A 24,485-nucleotide genomic window follows, 5' to 3' on the forward strand; every position below is an offset into this window, starting at 1 on the left:
ATGAACTCACTGGATCTCACATAACTCTACACCCTGTGCATTGGTTAAGTGACAGAGTTCAGCTCTGTGCAGCCAGTGGTAGGCCATGGACTGGACTTGTGTCTTCTGACTTCAAGTCAGGGTTCTTGCCACCATTTGTTGGGAGACATGACTAATCAGAGATGAGCACTTTTTTGAAGAGGGGGGATTCTGTGCATGGGAAGTCTGATCTGGGCCATCTCAAGAAGACCTGGGCTTCTGGACCTCAGTGTTTTGTTAGTATGAAGTCCTTCTTACAAGGGGGCTTGGATATTGGCAGGAGGTGTACACTAGCCACATTCAGGAACAATGCCGTTTAGAAACCCTATTCTACTTTCCTCTGTCCCCTGTAGAAAAGCAGTTAAACCTCAGATGCAATGAAGCTCTGTCTGAGTTTCCTTATGCTCTGGTAAACCCACTGGTACCTCTTAAATCCGTTCTGTGTGGTTTAATCCCACCTACCCAAATTATTCTCAATTAGGGACCTTGATGAATTTCTCCTAAATGACTATGAAGAGACTTCCTCTGGGTTAGAAAAGAGAAACTCTGAGTAGAGCTTCTCAGAGGGAAGTCAGGGCTTCTTGTTGCTGGATCAGCCTTGAGGAGTAGGGGGAGAGGCAGCTGGCAGGCCTGGACAGGTTTCCTGGCTCTCCAGCATGCACTTCACCCACTGCCAATGGGGTTTACTCATTTGCTTTTCACATTTCCTTGAACTTCAAACACCTTTTGGATGAGGCAAGGTCCCATGGAACTTGGAGACACCAGACTGGAGAGGGCACAGGGACAGTGAAAGACATAGCAGCTGGTTAGGAGCCCTTCTCTCCAGCCTGGGGCTCTGTTGAGCGTGGGAAGCTAGGAGCTGACCCCTGGGAGCCCTGCAACCAGGTAGCAAAGACAGGAAGGCAAGAGATGTGTGGCCACGTCTCTGCTCTGTCACTTGCGTGCTGGAGCCTCACCTGCCTCATCAGGGAAAGTGCTTAATAACACCATTTGGGCTGCCTGCTTCAAAGAGGATTTGTATAGAAGCCCAGATGAGTCAGCAAATGACCTTTACAAAGACTGTCAATCAAATACAGATAAATTAGTGTGAGCCAAGATGATGGTGGTGATGATGACTTCAACTTCCAGCCTGGTATGAGGGACAAAATGCACCAGCAAAACATACACACAAAACCCCTGGAGAGATGAAAGCTGGCAGCTCTGGCTCTACCAGTTCAGTCCAGATGCACAGCTCTGGTGTCAGAGCTGCCAATTTGAGCAGGGAATGTGCTCCCAGTTCCCCTTCTCCTTCTCCTAGAGGCACCAAAATTCTTAAGTTTGGAATAGAGTAAGGAAAACTCCTCCAGGGGAAAGTTTTGAAGGCCCAAACCTATTAATTTTATTAAGAATGTCATTCATTCATTATAACATTTCACAATTCTTTAACGTATAGGAGATGATTTCACAACTACTATATCAGTAATCGTGATTTTATCCTCCTTTTACAGATGAAGAAACTGAGGCTGAGATCAAGTAAATGAACTATGGTGACACGGCTAGTAAGTTGCAGCAATTTACACTGGGGGTTTCAGACTCCAAGATCTGTGTTCCTAAAAACCGGTGTTCAACTACAGAGCTAAAGAAAGACATGGGAGAGAGGAAAGAAAGGGGAAAATATGGAGGAGAAGAGAAAGAAGAAGGAAGGAGGGAGGGCTGGAGGGAACTAGGGAAAGAGGAAAGGAAAAAGAAAAGGAAGGAAAGAATGCAAAAATCATTGGAAGGAGCGGAGAGCCAGTTCATGCAATACACACCGGAAGGTAAGGCTCACGTCTGTGGGCGGACAGGTCCAGCTGCATGGTGCTCCGGTACTCAGGTGGTGTCCACTGTGTCCCTGCTAGTCACACACAGACTGCTACTGGAACCCTGCTCTTCCATGTCTGCAGGAACCACCATTCCTCCACTGTGAACCCAACTCCATAGCTCCTACTTGAGACTTCTTGGTCGATTGCTTATGGATTCACCACTGGGAACCTCATCCTGCACCTGGCTGCAGTCCTGGGGGGTCCCCAGCAAGTGTTGGGGCTGTTGGGTGTGAGGGGAGGGGGAAGGGAAGAGGGTCGCCAGTCTTGGCCCTCCCCGCTCAGCGCTCAGCCCTTCGAGCCTCTGGCTTTGGGGACGCTTGAGGTCTACACGGAGTTCGGGAGGACTGAAGGTCGCAATGACGAGAGAGGCAGAGGGGTCGCAGGGACCCGCATCCCTTAGCACCGCCTGCACCGGGGCACGTTCACATATAGTTGCCCAGGTAAATGAATGTGTGGTGCAAATTAAGCAGTGAAGGAATGGAGCGAGCAAAAGAGCCCAGGTTCCCGTGAGCAGAGGGCGGCACCCATGCTAGCCCTGTGGCCCTTAACGCCCAGGCCCTGATCAACTCAAGTCTGGTGCACTCTCCCCAGACGCAGTGCAAGAAATGAAACAACTGGAAACAGCAATCACAACTTGTTTCTCTCTGCGCCCGCCCCCGGCTGTTTTCTCCAATTTTGCCAAAGGTCTCCGGAATCCCACTTGACCGCCCTGCGCTCCCCGGGCCGAGCCTCTTCCTAAGCTGGTGCCTGGGCGCCGCCCCCTCTGCGAGCGCGCTGGGCTCGGGAACCCGGCGGACCCCGCGCCAAGGCTGGGGGCTGGAGTGGGAGCGCCCGCGGCCGACAAGGGGGCGCTGTCCCCTAGGGGCCTCGCACTGGGACCAGGCCATGCATGCACTGTCTGCTCCCGGCAGCGACGAGCTTAGAAAGGGTGGTAGCCGATTTCTTCCAGGGGTCCACGGTTGCAGCGCAAATCCTCCTCCCCGGTCCCTGGATGAGATCCCTTCTCCTCCCCTCCTTCCCCCAACGAGGTGCGCTCCCGCGGCCTGGCACAGCCCTAGCGCCCCGCTCCTCCCGGACCGTCCCGGCCTAAGGATTTTTCTTGAGGAATTTCTGGCACAGGGGTCCAACACGGGAAATGGCCTCAGCTTCCCGGGGTAGGGATGTCCGCCTCGACCGTGGACACATTCTCTCCGCACCGCCCCCCTCTTCTCCCTGTTCCCGGCTTGGTCCCTGGCGCCAGCCAGCCCTGCCGCTCCACCTCGGGTTCCAGGATGCTCTCCCGGCTGCGGGACACCCTCTTTGCAGCCAGCACGGCTCCCCTCTCCCTTTGCTGATCAGCTCTGACCTGTGAGGATAGTGGGTGGAGCGCAAGGGCCCAGGGGCTGCTGCTGCTGGATCCTGCTGGGAAAGGAGAGGAAAATTAAGCAACCTATTTTAGAAGTAAAGTCCCTTCTAGGATGAAAATTATCATCCGGGGTCTGTAGGTTAAATTGGGAATTAAAAACAGAGAAGTTGGGCAGCCTGGGTGGCTCTGCGGTTTAGCGCTCCCTTCAGCCCAGGCGATGGTCCTGGAGACCTGGGATCAAGTCCCACATCAGGCTCCCTCCATGGAGCCTGCTTCTCCCTCTGCCTGTGTCTCTGCCCCCCCCCCCCCCCGCCGTGTGTCTCTCATGAATAAATAAATAAAATCTTAAAAAAAAAAAACAACAACAGAGAAGTTGCATTACTCCATCCACCTCCCTTGGGGTCCCTGAGGTCGGTCTGGGAACACATGTTGTATACAAGGCACCTATGAACTCAGTGCATACTAAGATATTGAAATTTGGTCTTAGCATTTACAATGCTTTACATCTAGAGTTATAGTAACATCAAGCATCATATAGTGTTTAAGCTTTCATGTATTTTCTCACTGAATCTTCACAACAGCCCTGTGAGATCAAGTCTTAATATCGTCCTCATTTTAGGTTTAGGAAAAAAGGCCTAGGGAGATACCTGACTTCCCCAGAGTGGTTAAGTAACCAAACGCTGAAGACAGGTCCTGACTCCAGACCCCAGGGTCTTCCCATGACCATGCTACCTCCTTCCAGGGTCACCTCTACTAAGCCCTTCAACAAGGATGGCCCTCAGTAAATATTTGTAGGTTAAATTCCAGGATCTAATCAAGCTTTTTTGTTGTTGTTGTTTTTACAGTAGGGTGTGTCTAAGCCTTGTTCACTCACTCACCTATTCATTTATTCGGCAGTTGCTGAGTGCCCACTGTGCTCTGGTGCTGCAGTAGGGACCAGGAGGACACGACGCATTGTAGGGCGTGAGCTGGCTTCGGAGGCAGGGGCCTGGCATCTTGGAGAGACTGGTGAGCTCCCAGCCCTCAGCCCTCCGAGCTGAGCGCCGGCCCAGAGCCTGCAGCTGCTGTCCAACCCTGGGGAGTCGGGGTGAGAGGAACTGGAAAGTCCTGGGGGGCGCGGGAGGGGTGGGTCTGAGCGACTCCACTCGGAGGAGCCGGAGGAGCCAGCGGGACCGGAGAAAAGGCAACCATAGGGAAATTCCCCGAGAGAAGAGCTGGAGAGGTGGGAGCTGGAGACCCCTGGGCCCTCGGAGACTAGTGGAGATGAGGGTGTCAGAGGAGAGAGGTCAGACGGCAGAGTGAATGAAGGAGAACCCAGGACGCGGGACCGCCGTCCGCACGGCCCGGGGCGTCGAGGGAGGGTGGGGGCTGCGGGAGCTCAGCGTGCAACCCCGGGCGGGAGGAATCCGCAGCCCTTGCCAGGGTCCGGCCGCCAAGGTTGGCTGGGGGCGAGGCTGTTGAAGCCCGGGTCATTCTGGAAAAAGTAGGAGTGTTCTCTTGGGAACGGCGCACAGCCTGCTCCGGGGGGATTCCTGGTCCTCGTCCCTCGCGCCCGGCCAGGCCCAGCGAAACCTGTCTGGCTTCGGTCCTCCGCGGCGTTCCGGGCGGGGAGGAGTTGGCGGAGTGTGGCCGCGGGAGGCCACGGCCCGTCGGGACAGGGCCCCGGAGTCCGGCTCCGCTCCGGGGCGAGGGGACTGCGGGCGGCGCCCGGCTCCCGGCTCCGCGACACCTGCGCCCGGGGCGCGGACTCCGGGAGGGACTGGGGAGGCGGGGGGCGGGCCGGGGCGGGCCGGGGCGGGCGCGGGGAGGCGGCCCCCACCCCCCACCCCCACCCCCGGCGGGTCGGAGAGGGGACGCGGTGGCCCGGGACGCCGGGAGTGGGCCCGCGCCGAGACGGAGGGAGGGGCCGCGCCGCCTTCGAGAGTCATTGGAGGACGCGGCCGCCCCAAGCTGATAAATAAGGGGACGGGCCGCGGCTGCCAGCCAAGTTGGACGCCCGGGCCGCGCGAGGGCCAGGTCAGCGCCTGCCCTGGGAGCCGAGGGAGGGGACCCCCGTGCGGCCATGGCCTCGCTGTTGGGCGCTTACCCGTGGCCCGAGGGGCTCGAGTGTCCGGCCCTGGAAGCCGAGCTGTCGGACGGGCTGTCGCCGCCCGCCGCCCCCCGCCAGCCAGGGGACAAGGGCTCGGAGAGCCGCATCCGGCGGCCCATGAACGCCTTCATGGTGTGGGCCAAGGACGAGAGGAAACGTCTGGCGGTGCAGAACCCGGACCTGCACAACGCCGAGCTCAGCAAGATGCTGGGTGAGTAAGGCGGCGGGCGGGCCGGGCGCCCCGGGAGGTCGGCGGGCCAGGGCCAGGGCTGGGGCAGAGGCGGGGGCCCCCATCCCCATCCCGGGGGCTCGCGGCTGGGGCCCGGCCTGTGGGTACGCTCGGGGCGGGGGCGCGCGGGGCGCTCCTGTGCCCGCGGGGTCGGGCATCTGTGCGCGCGCGGTGTGCGCGCAGCCACCCGGGTTCAGAGCGGGGACATCGGGACGCGGCCCAGAGTGAAACCGCGCGGCCCGCTGGGGTGGGCCAGGAAGCCCACTGGCTGGAACGGGAGCCGAGAGTGGGGTCCCCGGGGACAGGCGGGGCCGACGGCGGCCAGGTCCCCGTCGCCCTGGCGACCGGGACCTGCGCGCACACAGGTCAGGACGGAAACGCAGAGGCCTGGTGGAACCGAGGTTTGGCAGGGATACTGAAGCGGGAAAGCCACCATTCCCTGAACTTTACCACTGGCACAATCACAGAAGGAAGCTGTGACTATTATCAAACGAATATTCGTGAAGAGAGACCCTGAGGGAACGCATCCCTTCTTTTAATTTAATTATTAAACCTGCAGAAAAAAAAAAGTACGCAAATAGACTCCATTCGATCGTGTATTTCTCAATAGCAGGAGCATAGATTCTGTGATTGAGATGCTGAGGACGGCAGTGAAGTCTCTCTCCTGGAGCCCGCCACTGCCCGGTTCCAGCGGGGGCAGCGGGCCTGGGGACCGGGAGGAGCCAGACCCCAGGACGCCAGAGGAAGGATGTTAGGGCACGTTGGAAAATTTGTTGGAGTTCGGGGCTTCTTCTCTCCCATGTCTGGAGCTGAGCACTTTCAACTCCACTCTACTTCTAACCTTTTTGCCTTTCCACGGAGTTTTTATTCATTTTAAGTGGTGGAAACTTTCAAAGCGTTTTGTAGTTATGGTGGGCACCAGGCCCTGAGACAAGGGACCGAATGTGGTCACCTGAGGCTGCCCTGATCTTCCCCAACCCCACCTGCCCAGAACTGAGCTTTTTCCCTTTTCCCTCAGCGCAGTACCATGGAGGGAGGGCTGTCACCCACCTTTGTGCTGGCTAAACCTATAGGCCCACAGAGAGGGTTCCAACCCTCTGCTGGTTTTAAAAGCCTCCTACCCATGGTCTAGTCCCCTGGCTAGATATGCCCAGGACACACTGGTGGATCAGTGTCTCAGGGAGCCCTTTTCTTCATAAAAAATACTAAAAATTATATTTCATACTGTATGGGCATAAAGACAAATATATTAATATATACAATATATATACAATACAGTAAAATATTTACCTAAAAGTTCATTTTTTCCTTCAGGTTTTTAAAGAAATGAAAACACTTTTTTGTGTGTGGTGGCCCCTCAACATTTTTTTTTTTTTTTTGGTGGGCCCAGGCACTGCGCCTTTTGCTCAAACACAGCTCCTGTGACCAGAACAGAGTGAGGTTTCCCTTGCTGTGTCAGGCCAGAGGTGGGAGAGGAGCTCAGGATGGGGAGCCTTGCAGGATTGTGGCTGTGTGCTCCCAGGGAAAGGGCAGGTGAGAGGACCTGCCTGACAAATGCCTCTAGTGAGCTGATCTCTGTTGGCAATTTGCACTTAGGTTTCCAGAGGGTGTAGTTCATTTTGCAGGAAGATGTTGATTCCTTCCCATTTAACCACGCAGGCCTTGGCCCTGGGCAAGGAGCTTTTTAAAATATGGACTTTCTTAGGGCACCTGGGTGGCTCAGTGGTTGAGCCTCTGCTTTTGGCTCATGTCATGATCCTGGGGTCCTAGGATCAAGGGAGCTTGCTTCTCCCTCTGCCTATGTCTCTGCCTCTCTCTGTGTGTCTCTCATGAATAAATAAAATCTTCAAACAAAAAATATGGACTTTCTTAATAGGGGGCAGCAGGATGTCCCCCTTCCACCCCATGATCTTGCCCAGCCCTTTCCTTTCTGACCTAGGCAAGAGTCCCAACTTTTTAAACTATAAGCTTTCCAATCATTAACCTTAGAAACATCACCTGGAAATAAATGCATAAATAAAAAAAATCACCTGGTATCACCACTCTTTTTAGTATACTGTAAGTGAGAAGGCACATAAGGACAGTTATACATTAATGGCATGTAAAATGACTATTTTATTCAGATTATGGCATCCACGTACACTTAGAAACTAGAGTCACATTTTATATTCAGTCCACAGACAGGGTGTGGGGTGTACCTAGATCTTGGGCCTCTTGCAACAACTTTGCAGTCTCAGCCACGGCTGGGAACTGCTGACCAACCCCAAACCCAGAGTTCCTGACACTTTTAGAGTTGCCCTTTTAAGCGATGGCTAATTATATTAATTGACAACTCTCTCACAATAGTTATAAACTTATATCCCAATGGTAGAGCGCCTCTAATAATTGCCCTCCCTCAGTGCCCTTTGAGGGCCAGGCATGCAGAGTCAGCCAGTGGGGGTACCAAGGCAGCAGTACACATAGCTCTGTACTGGTGCCTGTGCCAGCTGTTCTGGGTGGGGGTACTTAACCTCAGAGCTAGTCAGTCTCAAACTTCAGGATATGTTAATCAGGAGGGAACTTTCAAAGTTGCAGAATCCCGAGTCCACTCAAGGAGAGAACAGTGTAAGGTGTCCAGAAATGACCTTCAGAAAACCAGCAGCCAGAGGGATGTGCAATGAACGTACTGACAGATGAGACAGCGATGCTAGAGCAACTTACAAAACAGCACAAAAGGGAGTAAGGATGGATAGAAAATGCAAGTGAACCCAGCTCTTTAGCACCAGTGGGCTACAAGTGTGGGGTGCGTCTTAAAAGAGACAGTTTTGAGTTGGATAGTATTGCAACACATTTTATAATGAGGAAAAGAGAGACCCAGAGAAACTAAAGAATTTGCTTCTGTATGAAGAGTCAATGGCTGAGCAGTTGCCCCCTGCCACAGTCAAAGCCCACTAACTAAGGAGACAGCAGGGAGCGTTGTTAGCATGAGTGTGTGCACCTGTGTGCATGCAAATGCAAATGTGTGCATGCACTGTGTACGCGTGTGCCTGTGCGTGTTGCAGGCAGATGCTCGCATTCTCATAATGGGCTTTATATGGCAGGGTCCTAACTGAACCTGAGATGTGAGGGATAATGGTCTGTTCCCCTAAGTGAGATCCTCTAATTTACTTATATCTCTGAAAAGATTGGCTGATCTTGAGTTCCCTCACAAGAAGGCCTGTGGGATTTATGCCATAAAAAATACAGCTTGGCTTCCTGAGAGGCGCGATAATCAGCCAAGGCACAGGGTTTTCATTAAAAGCCACAGATGATTAGACGTGATCCACTTAGGGTTAAAAAAGAGAGAGAGAGAGAGAGCCTAAATCAATGTGGTCGTTATATACTTTATTCTGTGTCTGACATGGGGTCTGGCGGGCCTTTTGCTGTGAATCCCGCATTGTTTATACGTTTACATCACCTAGCGGCTTTTGCAGCGGAGGTGAAGTGACCCAGTGCGTGGTGGGCCTTAGTGGTCTCGCGGGGTGCACGCGGGGCGAGGTTGGTTGGGCCTCGCAGAGCCGGGATCTGGGCTGGGAGCGGGGTGCGAGGAGTCCGCGGTGGGTGTCCTTGCAGTGGGTTGGGGGCGGGGGGGACCCGCGGCTGGGATGGGGGACCGAGGCGGAGGTGCATGTGGGATGCCGGGAGGGAGGCACGGGCTCCTGAGACAGGTGCGCCGGCCTCCCCAGGTGGCGCAGATGCTGAAAGCGTCCTTCTCTGACTTGTGTGAGCAGGAAAGTCGTGGAAGGCGCTCACGCTGTCCCAGAAGAGGCCCTACGTGGACGAGGCGGAGCGGCTGCGCCTGCAGCACATGCAGGACTACCCCAACTACAAGTACCGCCCGCGCAGGAAGAAGCAGGCCAAGCGCCTCTGCAAGCGCGTGGACCCGGGCTTCCTCCTGAGCTCGCTGTCCCGGGACCAGAACGCTCTGCCCGAGAAGAGGGGCGGCGGCCGCGGGGCGCTGGGGGAGAAGGAGGACAGGGGTGAGTACTCCCCGGGCTCCGCCCTGCCCAGCCTGCGGGGCTGCTACCACGAGGGGCCGAGCGGCGGCGGCGGCGGCGGCACCCCCGGCAGCGTGGACACGTACCCGTACGGGCTGCCCACGCCCCCAGAAATGTCGCCCCTGGACGTCCTGGAGCCGGAGCAGACCTTCTTCTCCTCCCCCTGCCAGGAGGAGCATGCGCACTCCCGCCGCATCCCGCACCTGCCGGGGCCCCCTTACTCACCGGAGTACGCCCCCAGCCCCCTCCACTGCGGCCACCCCCTGGGCTCCCTGGCCCTCGGGCAGTCCCCGGGCGTCTCTATGATGTCCACCGTACCCGCCTGCCCCCCGTCTCCTGCCTATTACTCCCCTGCCACCTACCACCCTCTCCACTCCAACCTCCACGCCCACCTTGGCCAGCTCTCCCCCCCTCCCGAACACCCCGGCTTTGATGCCCTGGATCAGCTGAGCCAGGTGGAACTGCTGGGGGACATGGATCGCAATGAGTTCGACCAGTATTTGAACACTCCTGGCCACCCGGACTCTGCCGCAGGGGCTGTGGCCCTCAGTGGGCATGCCCCGGGCTCCCAGGTGGCATCAACAGGCCCCACAGAGACCAGCCTCATCTCCGTGCTGGCCGATGCCACGGCCACGTACTACAACAGCTACAGCGTGTCATAGAGCCCGAGGCAACCAGCCCAGCCCTGCGTCGCCGCCGTCCTCCGCCTCCCGAGCGAGCGCGGAGCACCGAGGCCACCGCGCGGGGCTCCCCGCTCTCCTGCGACCGCCGCGGGGCGTGCAGGCCTGACCGTGCGCGGCGCAGAGGGGGCTCTGCCGAGCTGAGCGTCTCCGCGCTCCCGGCCGCCTGCGTTTTGAGTGCATTCCTTCAGATGGGTTCTCACTGGCTCCACACCCCGGGAGTAAGGCAGGGTAGTTGCTGAAAGATGGTTAACCGGTAGAGGTTCATTCCCTTCTCCCGGTCCCCATCGCGGGAAGGAACGTGTCAAACTCTCCGCCGCATTCACACCTCTCCAGCTTCTGACCCAGACGCATGGGGTACAGCGGGCCTGATCTCTGGGTCCTCCAGGTGAGGAGAGCCCTGGGCTGGGATCCCGAGGACCCCGGATCCGGTCCCGGTTCGGCCTTGGAGGGCCGGTGCAACCCCCACCCCTCTCTCTTCCCCTTCAGGCCCCTCCCGCAGTCTGTAAAGTGGGGGGACAGACTTGACATCTAAGGCTCCTTCTGCTCCAGGGTTTTCTGACCTAGTATTCTTTCGAGGCTAATTAAAAGGAAGACGAAGTTTGACTTAGCAAGTTCATTAACGGCCAACCCGGCGATAACTCCGTGCGCGCAGCCCAAGAACACTGGCTTTGTGCATTTGGCTGCCTTCCAGAATGATCATGGTCTTGCAAAAGGACTCTTCCAATTTGAGAAAAAACAAAACAAAACAAAACAAAACAAAACATTCGTCTTGATTTGGGGAATTAACCACTAAGGTTGACTGCACCATTGAAAATGGGATTGAATTCAAGCCACTGGTTTTTAAACCTATTTTTAAAGATAAATTATTTTTTATTACACACGCATTTCAAGAGAATACACACAGCCTGAATATATACAGTCCGTGTATGTGGGATGTGCACCACACACACACCTGCATGCACACCCTTAAATGCACGTCTGTCCACCCTACATCAGATACTCTGGTTGATGTTGGCAATATTCTTAACGACCCAAAGAGCAGGGAGCCCAAAAAGGATTTCTGCACAGCAACATCACTTACCTCCAATCTGAATGTGTGGATTGCTTGAGCAAAATTTCAGCATACTCTCCCCTCTGCACGTGCAAAAGGAGCTTCTTTCTCACTGTCTCCGACTCCCCTTCTTCCTTTCCCAGGATTTCTTCTCTTCTGCACTGTTCTTCCTCCTTCCCTGAATTGGCCACAAATTCAAAGATCCCCTGGCTTCAAAATACTAAACATGATTCCTACTACGGCTGAGATGGCAATCCCTTCTTCTCACCAGACAGCTGGTTCTCGGTAACATCTTCAGCCAACACTTCAACTTTCCCTTCACTATACAGACTTCCCAAAGAACAGAAACGCACTGTGATTCAGAAAATGTTTCTGAGCCCTGACCCACCCCAAAAACATTTCCATCCTTCTCTCAAACCTCCTTGGAAGGAACATACCTAGCAGTGCGTGAAAAGGCAGCTGTTTTGTCTTTTAATTGCAGCATATTATTGCCTGTATGAAATATGTGTTTTATATATTCTCCTATTTTTAGCTTATATTTTATATTGTTGAGAGATCCTTTTTTTTCCTTCCAAGGTGTCCTACTATAAAATTACTTATAAGATATAATTAATCTTTATGCTATTGCTGTATATGACATTTGGCAATAAATAGTAAATCGTTGACAATATGATTGACTGGTGCAGTCCAGAATGTATATTAATAATCTTGTAAAACATCGTCACAGATATTAAGCTAAACTGTTCCACTTTTTTTTTGTAAGAACTATACATGCTTCGGAACGGTTGTAGATATTGATCTGTCTAAAATATTTAATTTAAATAAATGTTTTTGTACCATGACCATTCTATCATTTGAAATATAGTTTTGCACACAGAAAAGGTGTTCCAGGGAGGCATAGATATTATGCCCGGTTCTCCTTTATAGTAGTGGTCAAAATACTTTCTACAGTAATTTTTTTATTTTAAAAATGTTATCTAGTAGGGTTGGTTTATTTTATGAATTGTGCTCAAGAGATAAAGCCTTATTTGACACATTGGAAACAGCGTTGTTGTTGTAAAAATCGTAAGAAAAGACCAGTTCATAATTTACCTGCAGAACAATTTTCTCCTCAGGATGACTTCACATTTATAAAGTGGAATGAGGTAATTATCAGGCACTCTCAAGATAGGACGTAATAGGACGTAAGTTCTGCCCAATTGCTTGCTTACTTAAGGCTGCCACACTTTTTCCTTTTTTGAAATAATCTAGAAAAATACCTAGCTTTCTCTCTTTACTCTGCATTTATTGATGTGGTTTAACAAGACATCGCAGGCTCTCAAAACCTGCTGGAATGCTGTGGAGAAGGTAGAGAAGCACCCGGATCGGTAATTAAAGGATGTAACATCTTGTGAGGTTTAGGATTAAAATCTCAGCCAAAGATGGCCTGGAAAAAGCTGATGATTACTCAGTCCCCTTGCAGGTCACAGTACCTGGCTTCTCTATGTGGGGAGGCAGTTGTAACTTGTTCAAGTCAAGGGTAGCCCTGTGTCTTCCAGGCTCTCTGGGCCAAGGAGTGGGTTCTGGGAGGGCCCAAATGGGCATATGTTCATCCTTCAATTCTGATCATAATCTATAGTCATTACTTTAATGGCACTTTATAGGTGTAGGGAGATTTATGGCCAGTTTTATGGGCTAATCCTCACTCACAATCCTAGGTGGGGCCCTGTCATCCATCCACCTCATGGTGCAGCCAGGGATACTGAGGCCCAGGTGGGAGGTGGTGCATTGTAGCTCACCCTGCTCAGTTGGTGGAGGCTGGAGTTCCAGCATTTCATCAGATACATTTGTTGGCAGCGTCAGCTGAGTAGTCTAGAGACTTCATGACTCTTTTAGTGCTTCACCATGGCATGGAATGACACGCAGTCCAATTCAGACCTATCACAGCTTCGGGGAAAGAAAGAAAGAGAAAAGAGAAAATTAGAGGGTCAGAGTTAGATAAAACCTGAATTCATGGCCTTCCAGGCCCACCGTTGTGGCCGCCTGCAGGGTCATCAGCTGTCTGGAGGACTCACTGGGCAGCGTCTGCACAGGACATCGCCCTTGGCACTGCCAAATGGGCATATTTCTTTGCAGGACATACTGTGGGGGCAGGGACGTTGTCTGTGCCTCTGGGAGGGCAGGAAACAGGCAGGCGACAGGGCTGCTCTTTCACTTTGCTCAGCTGTGAGTGAAATTCTTGTGCTCAGAAGCCAGGAGTATCTTAGAGTTTTAGCTGCCCATTCTGAGAACCTATCTGTCCCCAGGGACAAGAGCATCTTCCGCTTTGGTGATGAGAATTGATGGGTGTGCACAGTTGTCCTTCGTTTCTCAAATGTAGATGTTACTATCTCACTCTTCCTAAAGATACTTCAGTACCTGCTCATCACCCACAGCACCCAGGGTGAACACAGAAGTGGGGTCATGTGAATGCAATGAAGTTCCTGCTTCTGGGTTTCTCACTTATTAGCTCTGGTAATGTATTCATATGCCCCCAGCCCCTGCCTTCCCAACTGTATGAACTTCAACGCCCGTGGCACCTGGCTTGGCTCCATGTGAGTGCCCCGGTAGCTAATCTTTTTCCTCTTTCCAGAAGCCTTTCAGAGCATCTCCCTACCCACCACTGGGTACCTATTGTACAAAAAGTTTATTGTTCTCTGAGATACTTTCCTTCCCCATACTTCTGTGTTTATCCCAGTGAGGTGGGAGCTCTTACTCCCAACACCTGTCTGACGACATCCCATACACTGTCCAAACCCAGCTTATATGTCCCCAACTTTGCCTGGTGGAGGGGCCAGTCACTGACCTCCCTGAGCTCTTATGGGACTTGAGCAGACCTTGGTGACAGTGCTTACTGCTTGGCGGTGGAATCCCCCATCCATATGCATCTTCCCCAGCAAGATAGACACATAGTAGTCGCTCAAAAGTAACATGAAGGAATGAAGGAATGAATGAATGAATAAACATCTGAAGTATTCCAGTTAATCTTCTTGGTAAAGGCCTAAGACTTCCTGGGTCCCCATTTCCTTGCCTATCTCTCTGCACACCAACACCTGGAGCCTTTGTGTGTGTCTAATTCTCAGGGCTCTGAGGCTGGAGATACATCTATGGCTAGTCACTCTCACCTGCTAGATTGTAGTCTGTAGTAAACAGGTCAGGAAGGGGCACAAGTGTACTGCAGGATGATCTCTTCTACCATCCCATCCCAGAGCAGCTGGATAGAGCTGGCTTTGTAATGTTTGTAACTGCTTGCTTTCCTTTTGAAAATTAGGCTCTTGATTTTCTCCCAGAGAAGGGGATTTGGAAGGAAGGGAGAGGGGAGGGGGAGAGAGAAGGAAAAAGGGAGAAAAGACACACACACTATCTATTATCTATCTATCTATCTATCTATCTATCTATCTATCTATCTATCTATCATCTATCTATTTATCTATCATCATCTATCATCTATCATCTATCTACCTTAGTCCATCCATCTTTTTAATCTATCCATCCATCCATCCTATGCATCCATCCATATCTATCATCTATCTATCTCCTATTGATATTTAAATTCTTAAAAGAGAAAGTCTTTGTGGAAAGTTTAGAGAAAAAAGATAATCTATTATTCATAACTTCAAGACATTGCTGGTAATTTTTGTTTTACATATGTCCATCCAGTCTTTAAAAAATCTTTTTTTGTCTAACTCTATGTATGCGTATGTCTTTTATAATAGACATTTTTATTCACTAATATTAAGTAAACATTTTCCTGTGCTGTAGACTTAGTTTTTCTGTAAGAGGTATTTTCTTTCCAGTTGAAATGGCAATTTGGAAAAAAGAAAAATTAGCCACTCCATGACTTTGACATAGCTATATTCAATATAGTCATGTTGGTATGCCGAACTTCTTAGTCTTGTATTTGTGTCTTCAAAATTGTACCTGGTGTGATCACAGTGTAGATATAGGTACCACTGGTATTTGGCTTTATTCTCTCAAAAGTCATAGGAAACATAAAAGTTTCACCATATTCGATTTTCCACTTTTCTTTTTTTCCACTATAAATAACACTGCAGTTAACATTTACTTGTTTATATCTTTGGCTAGTCTTCCAGAAAGGTATCACCAGATCTAGACCTACGAACAGGTTTACAGCTTTTGCTTCAACTGCTGGTGTGTTGGGTTTCCCAAAGAGTCTCAATTGGTAGTGAAGGCACAAAATGCTTCCATTCAATTCCCAGAATGAACTAACTCTTTCTTAACAGGAAGAATTAAAACACCTGAAGACTACTTATGAGTGACTTAAATCATGCTCAATTGGCTTCACTTGTCATGGTGGCTTTGTCTTTCTGAGGACCTATTATGTGCTTGCTGCTGGTTTCCATTGGCAAGTTGTGAGTGTTCCTTTGCCTAAACACCATGGATGGCATGTCCTTCTCTGAGCATCAAGTTACTACGCAGGGGAAAGGATTATTCTATCAGCAAGGCAGTTGGGTTGGTTTCTGAGTCCCTCAATACACCTCAATACACTGCTGGCTGTATTCACAGGGCACTCAGAGTTCTAAACACTCTAGGAGGGTGTCTGGAAAATGCCTGAACCTAGAGGTCTGACGTTACCACATCACTGGATTTTAATTAGGATTTGAGTAAATCCCTGAACCTGTTGTTTCATCTAAGGAAATGGTGGATTTGTAGATACTTGAGAAATCATAAAGTTTCTATGCATGTACAGGATACCTATTGTCTATTTCAGGTTTCTTTAAACAATTGAGGTTTTTTTTTTTTGTTTTTGTTTTTGTTTTTTTAGGCTTGGAAGCTGGTACTAGTTTGAAAAATCTGGAACTATGCAATTGTTGTACTGGGATTGCTTGTTTGGGAGATATAAGGGGACAGACCTACAATATGGCCAGGGGGATTACAGATGACTCATTTGGTTTCCTTGTCTGGACACTGAGCAGGATTGGAAGAGACCACGGGGTCATTTATACCATTCTCCTGCCTCTACTGAGGGCAGCGTCATAGCCACTCTTGGCACATGGCTTTCTATCTGATCTGAGAGTCCTCCAGAAAAACGGATCTTTCTCTGTAAGCTAGTCCAACAACTTCCATCACCAGAAAGTTCTGTCTTGTACCTCACCTAAGTCCCTCCTGCTTCAGTCCAAGTCCATGTGGGTTGACGTCATCTGTGGACAGGGACACATTTGTCCCCATCTTGCTCAGGTACTCCTCATTCCTGCAGGCTGGTGATCATACCGTTTTGCTCTTCGCCACTGTGGGGCCATGTCTGAGGCCCCGGTTAGGGTGTGGTTTCCTCCAGGTCCTCCTGAGGTCTGCATTCCCCTTAATCAGAGGCTGAACTTTGTAGGGACATGGGAGGGGTGGGAGGAGGAAGGTCTTATTGTACGCTGCATGACAGAGGGAGGTAGGGGATTTCACCAGGGAATGGGAGCATGGACTCCGTGGGCACTTCTGGAATGTTCTGCATGTAGGCATAGGGTGTAGTCATTTCTCAGAGGGTCACACAGCTGGGTCTAATGGTGGGTCTCCTGGCTCTGCTCACCACAATTCCACTGGTCACTCATCTTCCATCCCTCTGAGGGACTATAAGGTTGCACAGGTCTGGGACAAGTGAGGGGGGAGACCTTAAAACAACAAAAATGTTCCACTGGATTCTGGAAAACTCACTGGATTCTGATGAATGAAGTGTTTGCAGCCTCCAGAGGCCTCGGGGTGCTGGCTGTTGCATCTTAGAAGTCCTGATGACAAACCTAAAGGTGGGGCTGTGGCTTCCGTGGGTAACAGGTCATGTGAAGAGGGCAGGTGGCCACATGTGCGTGCTCTGGCCTGTGTCTCTCCACACCGACTAGTCCTTATCATGTCAGAGAAGGCAGAGAGCTGCATAGCTCTTCCATTCCAACCCGACAAGTCCTAGAACCTGCTTTTCTTTCATTCCCTTCCCTGAAAAGCAGAAGCACCAGCTCCATATCTCAGGGCACCATGAAGGTCAGGGAAATTGTGGAACCTTAAAATCTGTGATAAAGTGATTTGTTCTGCAGATGACCAGCACTCCATTGGAGGCGTCCTAGTGTAAACAGAATGGTGATATTTTCACTGGAATGAACAAGGGGGTTTGGGATTAGGAAATTCTTGGCCCAGTTCTGTGACCTTGAAAAAAAATCACTGGAGGTCAGAGCTGGAAGGTATTGTTATCATGCTGTCAACCCCCAGGTGTGATAAGAAAGGAAATGGAGGCCCAGAGAGGTCAGGTCAGGGGACTTGCCTGAGAGCCAGCCACTGAGAGTAGTACAAGCGGGTGCAGCGCTCTGGGGGGCGGGGGAGATGCCGTGGGGAGGGAAGGGGTGAGACCCTCCAGGACCGAGGTGGTCCATCTTCCTTAGCCAAGCAGGGTGGCTAGGACAGGGCTATGGGAGAAGATGCCCCCACGGCTCTCTCTGCTGGATGGGGCGGGAGTGTGTGGAGGGAGTGTCTTAGCTGTGGGCAAGGGCTAGTGGCATAGGTGCAGGGGCAAGGGGTAATGAGAAAAAGGAGCCCTGGGAATGAGATGGGAGGGGAGGCAGGAGCCGTGTGGCAGGCCTTCAGAAGACCTCCCTCCTGTGCTTCTTAAAATCCAGCTGGTCTGGTGGGTGCTGGCCCGGGGTGGGGGAGTCTAGGAACAAGCCTCCCAGAGGATAGAATCCCAGTGCACTATGCTCGGAGGCAGGCATACCGCCCCAGGGTTCCCAGCCACTTCAGGGAACAAGTGGTGGCTTCCGAGGACCAGAGGGGCCTGATGAGCCGCCCAGACATCTCCAGGAGCCAAGGGAGCCCCGTGTCCTGTTTTGCCATCCCTGCCTCCCCCAACCCTGTGCCCAGGCTGTAGGAGCTGGGGGGCCAGGGTAAAAGGCAGCAGGGGGTCAGGGGCAGCAGGGAGGCCAGGAGGCCAGGGAGCCAGGGCAGGGCTCCAAGGGCAGCAGCAGTGGTGGAAGATGAAGAGGTGGGGAGGAGGGGCCTTGAGAGGGCGGAGGAACAGCCGGGCTGCTGAGTATTTTCCTGCCCACTGGAGCTGCTGTGACCAGGAGGAGGTGGAGGATGTGGCCGGAGCCCAGTGTTTCCTGCCTGATAAGCCAGCCCCTCCCTGGGAGCCCTGGCTGGGCCTACCTTCTCGCCCAGGGCCCTGCCAGGGAGGGACTGGCTGAGGAGGAAAATCACTTCTCCAGATTAGCTTGCCCAGGCCGAGCCTTCCTCCCCCGCCCCTGTCCCCATGGCAGCCACAGGAAATGAGGCTGGGGCCCAGCGGCCCAGAGGTCCCCACCTTCAGGGCACTCCGGCTCCAGGCCCAGGGACTCCGGTTTGTCTCAGGGCCCCGCCATCCAAGTCCCCCCAAGAGCGGAAGCCTTCTTGCTCCAAAGTCAACCATTTCCAAGGGGGGCAGTGACTGCAAAGCTTTCATGTGTTTGTCAGATCTCATGCCTGGAGTTTGGGCCTAGAAAACCTGTCCCTTTACTCACGGTTGGTCCACACAGCAGCCCCCTCCCACCCGGCTAACTGTCCAAGGGCCCCGAGGGCGGAGGTCATGGGAGGCCAGATGCCAGGCTGGGCCCTGAGACCCAACCCTTGGCCCGCTCTGCCTTCACGGGGCTGTGTGGCTGCAGAGAGTCTCTGACCTTTTCCAAGCACTGCTCCTGGCCTCTAGGTCTCTAACTAGGAGGGAGAGCCACAGGGGAGCTCACGGCCTGCCGCCCTCCTAGCAGTCCCCATCTGGGACTGACTCAGAACTCAGGACATTTCTGGCACTGCAGGAACAGTGGCCAGCATTTAAGAGGGTTGGGCCCCCTCAGGGCAGTCCACCCCACCAGGGAGGGAGGAGCCTGGGGGGACAGCTCCTCCTCCTCAGTGGCGCTGGGCTGACCTGGCTTCCTGCTCCCCTCTCTTCTGCCCATAGAGAACATCCTCTTCTGTTTTCCCACCCACCACCCTGTCCCCCGGGGCCAGTCTCCTCCCTGGAAGCCAGGCTGCCTTGGCTCCAGGTTGGGAACATAGGCTCCCAAGGCAAGGGAGAGATGCTTCTTCGAAAACACTGTTTCGAAATAAGGACAGAGTCCCAGAGTGTAGGATCACGGCTCAGAGACACATTCACACAAGCCCCACCAGGAGTTTGGGCCACCCATAGCAGGTGAGCCCCCTACAACTGCGTGGCGCTCCCTCAGGCGGGCCACCCCCTCCCCGCCCCGCTGGTGAAGGCACCCCTCTCCCCACTCCCACCCTCACGTGGAGGCTGATTCTCAGTTAACCGAACTGCAGAAAGGGAGAGTATTTGATGCCCGGTGCTGACAAACACATACTTGCCGAGGTGAAAATGTTTATGTAGGTGTGGACAATACCTGAGTGTGCACACTCACGTGGGCAGCCAGGCAGCCCCTCTACCTTCACACTCGGTGCACTGCCATTTATAAAGCGCCCTCCCATTTGGTATTTCATGCGATTGTCATGGCAATCCCGGCGTAGGTATGGTTATGCCCCCTTCACAGGTCCTGGAGCTGATGCTCAGGTGGGGCAAAGGAGTGGAGTCAGGTGTCATCGCCGGTAAGCAGACGGGGACCGTGCCCGAGGCAGGGCTGTTTCTCGGCCTGCTCCCTGGGGTGAGCATCCACACAACCACAGCTGAGCCTCAAGAGCCCAGGTGCAGCCCAGGAAGGTACCAATTCCACCGGCAGCAAGCCCACCTGCCTCCTGGCTGAGGGCACAGGGCCACCTGGGCCGCCAGGCCTTCCTTTGCTGTCCTCCCAGATGGGCGGTCTCCTGTTCGTGGGATACCTGGAGATGAGAGAGGCGGGTGAAGGGAGAAATTCAGGGTCCACACCTTTTCATTTTATGCTCTGCAGGGCTGGCTCAGCCACATGCCTGCTGTGTTGCTGTGTGACCTTGGGTAAATCACTTTCCCACTCTGGACTTCCATAAATTAGGAGGTTATACTCAACAGTTTCCAAGGGGAAGAATGCTCTGCCTCTCGAAGCCTGTGAAAGAGAAGCAAAGAAAAGAAGGGAGTTCCCCTCCTTTCTGCTCCTGGCCTCAGCATGGAGTGGTCTCTAGGGAAGTGGTAGTGGTGGGGTGTGCCCAGTGCAGCGCCACCCTGCGCAGAGCTGGAGCGGTGCCTCTGACACCCAGGCCCTGAGCATCTCCTACCACATCAGCCCATCCTGGCTCCGCTGCTCTGGGCCTCTGTCATCAGGCTCAGCTTCTGTCACCAGGCTACACATGAGGCCCCTGGACACCTGGTCTGACCCTGCTCCCACGTATCACCCCACCCCACCTCCTTGGGACTCAGCCCCACCTTACCCACATCACCTGATCTTTCTACCTCCCTGCACAGGCTGTTGGGCTGGACAGGATGAGGTAAGAGGCCGCTGTCATCTGAGCCTAGCCTGGCAGGTCCTCATGTAACCCTGACGCAGAGGAGCAACCCTCCCCGTCAGGCATGACCCGGTGCAAAGGCTGCAGCTGGTCTCCAGAGGGATGCTGGGGTTCCTCCATGGTCCTTGGAGAACCCTGGGCAGTGCCCACTCCAGGCCCTCACCACTATCACTCACTGGCTATCACTCTGAGCCTGTCCCCCTCCAGTCCAGCTAGAAGTTCCATAAGGCCTGGAAATACCACCTTTTTGCTTAAACTTTCGCCTATGAGGTAAAGCTTAGACTTTTCAGAGGACATTCAGGCCCCACTCTCCTGGCCAGCCTCTTGTGCCCTGACTCACTCCCTATAGCACACCCTGAGTTCTGGGCACAGCAAATTTCCAAATAGGACTCGTTTCCTCACACGGCAGTGCCTTTGCATAGGCTGTTCCCTCAGGCCGGAAAGTCCTTCTCCACATCTTTGCTCTATGGATTCTTCCTTCATGTCTCAGGACCCAATTCAAATGTTCTCCTCCCCCTCAGAGAGCCTCTTCCACGCACCCTCCACCATCCAACCTACCCTGTCCCAGTCCTTACCCCAACCAAGTTCGCAGCCCCAACTTCTGCGTATTCCCATCACACAGCATCTCTGGTGCAATGAGGCAATCTCTGTTTTTGAGCCTCTATCCTCCCACTAGTCTGGGAACATGTTTATCTCACAAGGCACCTTATTTATCTTTGATTCCACGGGGCCTACTTTGCATCGGGCACATAGTAGGTGTCCCATCAACATCTGTTGGGTGATTGAACAGCTACGCAGGGGTTGGATACTTACAGGTCAGTTCTCTGCCTGATGTTTGATCTTAGACAAGTCGCTTTGTTTTTCCGTGACTCAGTTTTTCTTTGGTACTGGTTCATGTCAAGAATTTTCAGATTATGGTAATAAATAGAAGCAATAGGAATAGCTCAGGAGATGATCAATGGTGAGATATAAATTTCTAAGACAATCACCTCTTGGTGATCCCTGGAAAAATTTAATTCTACATTGGCTCTCTGCCACCTCCTAGCCCGCGTTCATACCCCACCCTTGGCCATCAGTCAGGAATGAAAACTATTTGTAATATTGTCCCCACCAGAGCAGATTAGGAAGAAAATTGGTATTGCATCTGGGAAGATGATATATATATATATGTATATATATTATACGTGTATGTGTGTATATATAGGAATGCATAGCATTTATTAGTAGTATTACATAGCATTATTATTAGTAAGGAGCAAGCTGTTAATTTTTTTTTAAGATTTTATTTATTTGTTCATGAGAGACACACAGAGAGAGCCAGAGACACAGGCAGAGGGAGAAGCAGGCTCCCTGTGGCGAGCCCGATGCAGGACTTGATCCCAGAACCCTGGGATCACAACCTGAGCCTCAACCACTGAGCCACCCAGGTGCTCCACTGGCTGTTAATTCTACAATAATAAGGATGCTAAGTTCGCCTTGGAAGTAAATTTAGCCCTTTGGTAAGTTACCTTTCCTGAGCCTAATTTAAAAAACCTTTTATTATTTCCTCCATTAAACATGTTATGAGATATATACAGAAAGCTTGGAAATACATAGATACAACAACAGAAAGAGAGAGAGAGAGAGAGAGAGAGAGAGAGGGAGAGAGAGATCCTCCGTATAATCTCCGTACAAAGGACACCTGCTGTTAACATTGTGTTGTATTCCTTTCAGACTTTTTTTCCTAGGTATACGTGCATGCTCACATAAGTATTTTTAAACTCTATTTTAGACTCTTGGCATTACATTGTTTTGTAAACTCACATTTTTGAAAAGCAAAAATGTAGCTTGAATATGTTTCAGCATCCATGCATACCTCTTCCTGGATGATGAACATTCTGTTGTGGGCTCTTCTAGAAGTTGCTTTTCTGTTCCCTATCTTCTCAGACCCCATGAACACCCTGTGGTTTGCTGAAGAAGTCCGAGTTGCCCTAAACGAGGACCTACCTCTCGTGCCAGAATGAGCAAAGTACACAATCGCCACCTGAAGACACCTGAAGGGTTTCTCAGCCTTCAGCTGGACCCCTCTTTCCAGAAGCACAGCCACCCTAGGACTCCCTCCTGTGCATGTTCCCCAGGAAGTGTGCGGAGCTTTCTTTCTGGTGGTGTGTATTAGGAAAATAAGTAGGCACGGTTTCCACTTTCTAAGTATGGGTTATATTTTCCCACTGAATGTCAGTTTTCAAACAACACGGTCCTTCATCTCCTGTATCATGCAGCCCCTTCCCCGTGCAACCAGCTGCGAGTCAGCTCTGGTGGGAGCGGCTGCTCTGGCATGGGGAGTGCAGGCTCAGATCTGGGCAGCAAGGGACGCAGGGATGCCCACTTTCATTGCCATGCTGGGTGCCTGGGAGGGAAGTGACTTGTCTGAAGTTTGCTTAGTGAGTCAGCAGCTTGGCCCAGCTGCCCTGAGAGTGCTGGGAATCGGCCCGGGGCCCTGGGCTGCCAGGCCTCAGCCTCTGACGTGCATAGTCTTGCTCAGGGCGGAAACCTCTCTTCCTGGGAAGGCGGGGCAAAGGCCCTGGGGTATGCCTGAGCCTGGAGATGTCTCCCTCTGCTAGAAACTGCCCAGGGTGCTTCTGGGTGGTATTTTCCCATGTGCGTCTTCTCTGTCCAGCCAGACCGTGACTGTGCAAGACATGGTCTTCCTGTCTCCTGTACCTTTCCAGATTGAACCCCTGCCAGTGCATTGCTGCAGGGGAGAGAAAGTGTGCACAGGGGGTAGAGACTTGGACCTGGCTCTCAGCTCCCCCACTAGCTAGCTGTGAGAACCAGGGCGAGTCACCTCATTTCCTTGAGCCTCAGCCTCAGTTTCCTCAGCTGGAAGAATGGGGATATCGAGACCACCCCTTGGCCCTGCCTAGGGCGGATAGGTGGATTGAAATCTCATGCTGTCATCTAGTGACTCAAACAGGCACTTAATAAATGAGCACTGCACCTTATGCTTCATCTTGCCATGGCCCACCTGAGAATCACAGTGGCTCCCTACCCTGGGAACACGGCCTCATATTTAGGGTTCTCTCTCATATTTCTGTCCCCAATGCCCCTCTGCACCAAGACAGGCTTCGTGGAGGGGGCATGGTGCCCCAGTGCACACAGTTTACAAAAGGACAGAGCTTGCTATGCAAATGCAGCTTCAGACCAGGCTTCCCAGTTCCCCTTCTAGAACTAGGAGGGCAGGAGCACCCCCAGCACTCCTACACAGATATTCTGAGCCCCTAGGAGTCCAGCAGCCAGCCTTATCTCCTCTGACCCTGCTGCCAACTCTTTTTTTTAAATAATAAATTTATTTTTTATTGGTGTTCAATTTGCCAACATACAGAATAACACCCAGTGCTCATCCCGTCAAGTGCCCCCCTCAGTGCCCATCACCCATTCACCCCCACCCCCTGCCCTCCTTCCCTTCTACCACCCCTAGTTCGTTTCCCAGAGTTAGGAGTCTTTATATTCTGTCTCCCTTTCTGATATTTCCTACCCATTTCTTCTCCCTTCCCTTATATTCCCTTTCACTTTTATTTATATTCCCCAAATGAATGAGAACATATAATGTTTGTCCTTCTCCGATTGACTTATTCCAACTCTTACCATCCACCCTTCTATCCAGCTGGGAGCCTCGGCTCAGGTTGGGGCTCCGCCCACTCAGAAGCCCTGCCCTACGCTCCCTGTCGCTGGGGCCTACCCTTCTGTGCCCTCCTGCGCCTGCCTGAGTCCTGCCTCCTCTGTGACCGGTCCGCCCCTGCATGCCTAAGCACCTGCCACCCTCATC

The 24,485-nt window shown here is 52.4% G+C and overlaps 1 protein-coding gene across 3 annotated transcripts; it reads left to right on the forward strand.

Moving 5' to 3' along the window:
- The first annotated feature begins 1,434 nt into the window (after positions 1-1,434).
- SOX7 (SRY-box transcription factor 7) lies at positions 1,435-22,809 on the forward strand. Of its 3 annotated transcripts, none has more exons than XM_077868643.1 (3): positions 1,435-1,556; positions 4,102-4,212; positions 9,272-12,114. In XM_077868643.1, exons 1-3 carry the CDS (start codon positions 1,535-1,537, stop codon positions 10,198-10,200), a joined length of 1,062 nt encoding a protein of 353 aa, XP_077724769.1. In that variant the 5' UTR covers positions 1,435-1,534; the 3' UTR covers positions 10,201-12,114. The 3 variants fall into 3 exon arrangements, 2 of the variants coding, with proteins under 2 accessions (XP_077724769.1, XP_077724768.1); XR_013363107.1 differs by lacking the exons at positions 1,435-1,556; positions 4,102-4,212 and adding exons at positions 5,071-5,504; positions 22,607-22,809 and having other exon boundaries at positions 9,272-10,606; XM_077868642.1 differs by lacking the exons at positions 1,435-1,556; positions 4,102-4,212 and adding an exon at positions 5,071-5,504.
- Positions 22,810-24,485: the final 1,676 nt, after the last annotated feature.

Source organism: Canis aureus, chromosome 24, assembly GCF_053574225.1.
Source record: "Canis aureus isolate CA01 chromosome 24, VMU_Caureus_v.1.0, whole genome shotgun sequence".
In the NCBI taxonomy this organism is placed as follows: domain Eukaryota; kingdom Metazoa; phylum Chordata; class Mammalia; order Carnivora; family Canidae; genus Canis; species Canis aureus.